Below are 2,863 nucleotides of genomic sequence, written 5' to 3'. Positions count from 1 at the left end.
AAATAAAGAATTTCATTTTTTCACATCCGTGTTACAAAAAATTACTCATTAGCATATTTCGACTCATATGTAAGCTCTGTTTTAGTGTTTACCTCTGTTTGCCCAATCTCAAGATTGGTTGCCCAAACTGTGAATGCGCTGAAATTCCAAGTTTGTGCAAGATTCCAAGTTTGGGCACAACAGATCCATGGAACATGGATCCATGGAACATGGATCCATGGAAACATGGATAATAATGGAATACTATGACAACAGTAATCAATGTCATCTACAGACAGTGGTTTTTGATATATGTTTTAGGCCGTCGTGCAAACTATTCTTCAAGAATAACCCAATCAAGATTGTACGAGCGAAGGATCAGTACATGTATGACGAGCAGGGAAACAGCTATCTGGATTGCATCAACAATGTCGCGTCAGGTGAGCTAAGGTCTCGCATTGGCGACGGTCGCCAGTATTCAACCTGACAGATCAACTGCGTGGTGTAGGACAGGGTAGTGAATGCGGCTCAATCAGCTTTCATACAATGGACCATACATTTGCTATACAATGGACCATACATTTGCGATACAATGGACCATACATTTGCTATACAATGGACCATACAATGGCTATACATCATATTTAGATGATTGCATTTAACATTGCATGTTAAAAAATCTTGTGCAATATGTTATCTCATTATAGATAACCTGAGCAATTTATTACCTTTCCTGATAAGGTGGATATAGGTATATGCTCTCTGTATTTGCTCATAGGTTTATCTCTCCTCTCACTTTGCAGCAACTACAAACATATATTTTTACATTAATTTATACGTACTATATTTACTTGGAATTACCCCGAGAAAATTATATGGTTTCTATAGTGTTATGATGTCTGGGGTTGTGTGCAGCATATACATGCTTTATTCTCTGCAGCTCGGAGTACCAGAGGCTGAGGATTATCACCATGACCTGACATTTGAATGTGCGTGCAAATGAACTTGTTAACGCAATTTTCTTTTGCATGTTTGCTTAATCAAAAACAGCAAAGCTGTGCCACGCAATCTTGTATCATGTCTCTCTGGATTCTATGTTAGCCAATGAGTTTAGACTGCTCAGGGTGCTCTTGGTTAGAAAGATTACTGGAGTTACCTTCTAACAGTGGTATGTGGTATATGTGTCTTTCCTGCCCGCAAGTTCACACGCAGACCACAGCTGGACAAACAGCTGGGTAAACAGCTGATATCAGTCATTGTGTTGTTATACATGTATGCTCTGGACCTATCCAAGAACAGCTGCGTAGTTAACAACAAAGATCGCCCGCCGGTGGCAGCTCACGTGCCTGCTATATGCACGTGTTGACAATGACATGCTGTCTGGTTTTTCCTGACCTGGTTTGCCAACTGGTTTACTGGTATACACCAGCCAGTACTAGGTTGTAGCTTTTGATGTTGCCATAGCAACAGCCGAGCAGAGTGTCTTGGTATGGCCCAAGTGTGACCCCAGATGCACAACGGGAATTTGCGATGAAAAATTGATATTTTGACTGGACAATCTCCTAGATTGAGTTGTGTGTGAACCAGGGTTGTTATATTCCACCGTTTATTTACTTCCTGGCTGTGCTGCCAAGACTGACAATAGTATATTATAGAGATAAGAGATATAAGAATATAATAAGATATGAATATGATATATGTGTGATTATAAAATGGTATATATATTATCAGGAGTCTATCAATATTATAGATTATTGATAGACTCCTGATATTATGAATATAAGAATATGACAGGGTGTGAAATTAACGGGAGTCCGGAGTCAAATACTCCCTGATTTACTGTCGGACTTCCTGATTTGACATATATGCAGGAGTCCGTGTGACTCCTTGAAAATTCTGCCATACTAACTAGTTCGTTCCAGAGCACGGCCTCGCGGAATTACCGTATTTTTCCCACAAATGTCCAAAGACAATTTGGCAGACGTGCAACCGCATGAATCTTCAAAATAAGCACACGCGTTATCTTTAGTTTCTTTCTTTTTGTTCGCGTTATCTTTAGTTATCTTTAGTTTCGTTATCTTTAGTTTTGAACTTCAGGCTGCGGACTCCTTCATATTGCTGCGGACTCCTGATATGAGATATATAAGAGATATAGAGATATAAGAGATATATAATTATAAGTGATAATCGTGTCCTCGAAATGCTGCCAAAATGCCGGATACAGCTATATCTCCTATGCATGAACGAATGTGACCAATGTTGACTCACATTATATCAAGAGCGGATAATACCGGTATTATCCGCTCTTGATTATATGTACATGTATGTATGTATGACTGGGAACCTTTAGATCGGTATTTCCCTGCAAAAAAACAACAACATAATAATAATTAATTCCGTGCTTATAGATTTGTGAGTGCAGCTGATCTAGCTCCCCAAAGTATCTCGTAGTAAACATTAGCAAGTTTTAAAACTATTTTCGTCAGCTCAGCTTATAAGTCAAAAGTCACAGACTGGTGGGTGGGTGACTCGACTCTACTGTGCAGACGATTGTGCAATGAAGTGTTTCTTGTCGTTGCACCATCCCTCTCAATTCCTTAGTTTGTATGGAGTATAGGTTATGTCCTAGCTGTAGAACTATAGCCCTTCGCTCTGCCACAGGCCTGTACTAGAGCTATAGTTATGCCCCTGCCCGTTTAGTGACCCTGCTAGGAAGTGCGTTCCTCATGTGTGGGCCTCGCTCATGCTGCGAGCGTGTGTGTGTGTGTGTGTGTGTGTGTGTGTGTGTGTGTGTGTGTGTGTGTGTGTGTGTGTGTGTGTGTGTGTGTGTGTGTGTGTGTGTGTGTGTGTGTGTGTGTGTGTGTCGTGTCGTGCGTGCGTGTCG

At 40.7% G+C, this 2,863-nt stretch overlaps 1 protein-coding gene across 1 annotated transcript in view; it reads left to right on the top strand.

Annotated features, from left to right (window-relative positions):
* The window catches only part of LOC106812843 (ethanolamine-phosphate phospho-lyase-like), a 26,554-nt gene that overhangs the window by 1,781 nt on the left and 21,910 nt on the right, over window positions 1-2,863 (top strand). The window contains exon 2 of the mRNA XM_014816826.1: window positions 301-419. Coding sequence (XP_014672312.1) covers window positions 301-419 — 119 coding nt within the window. The remainder of the gene's footprint in view (window positions 1-300; window positions 420-2,863) is intronic.

Source organism: Priapulus caudatus, unplaced genomic scaffold (genome assembly GCF_000485595.1).
Source record: "Priapulus caudatus unplaced genomic scaffold, Priapulus_caudatus-5.0.1 Scaffold693, whole genome shotgun sequence".
NCBI classification, from domain to species: domain Eukaryota; kingdom Metazoa; phylum Priapulida; class Priapulimorpha; order Priapulimorphida; family Priapulidae; genus Priapulus; species Priapulus caudatus.
Note: the sequence above shows the minus strand (reverse complement) of the source record. Positions and strands in the feature narration are given on the sequence as shown.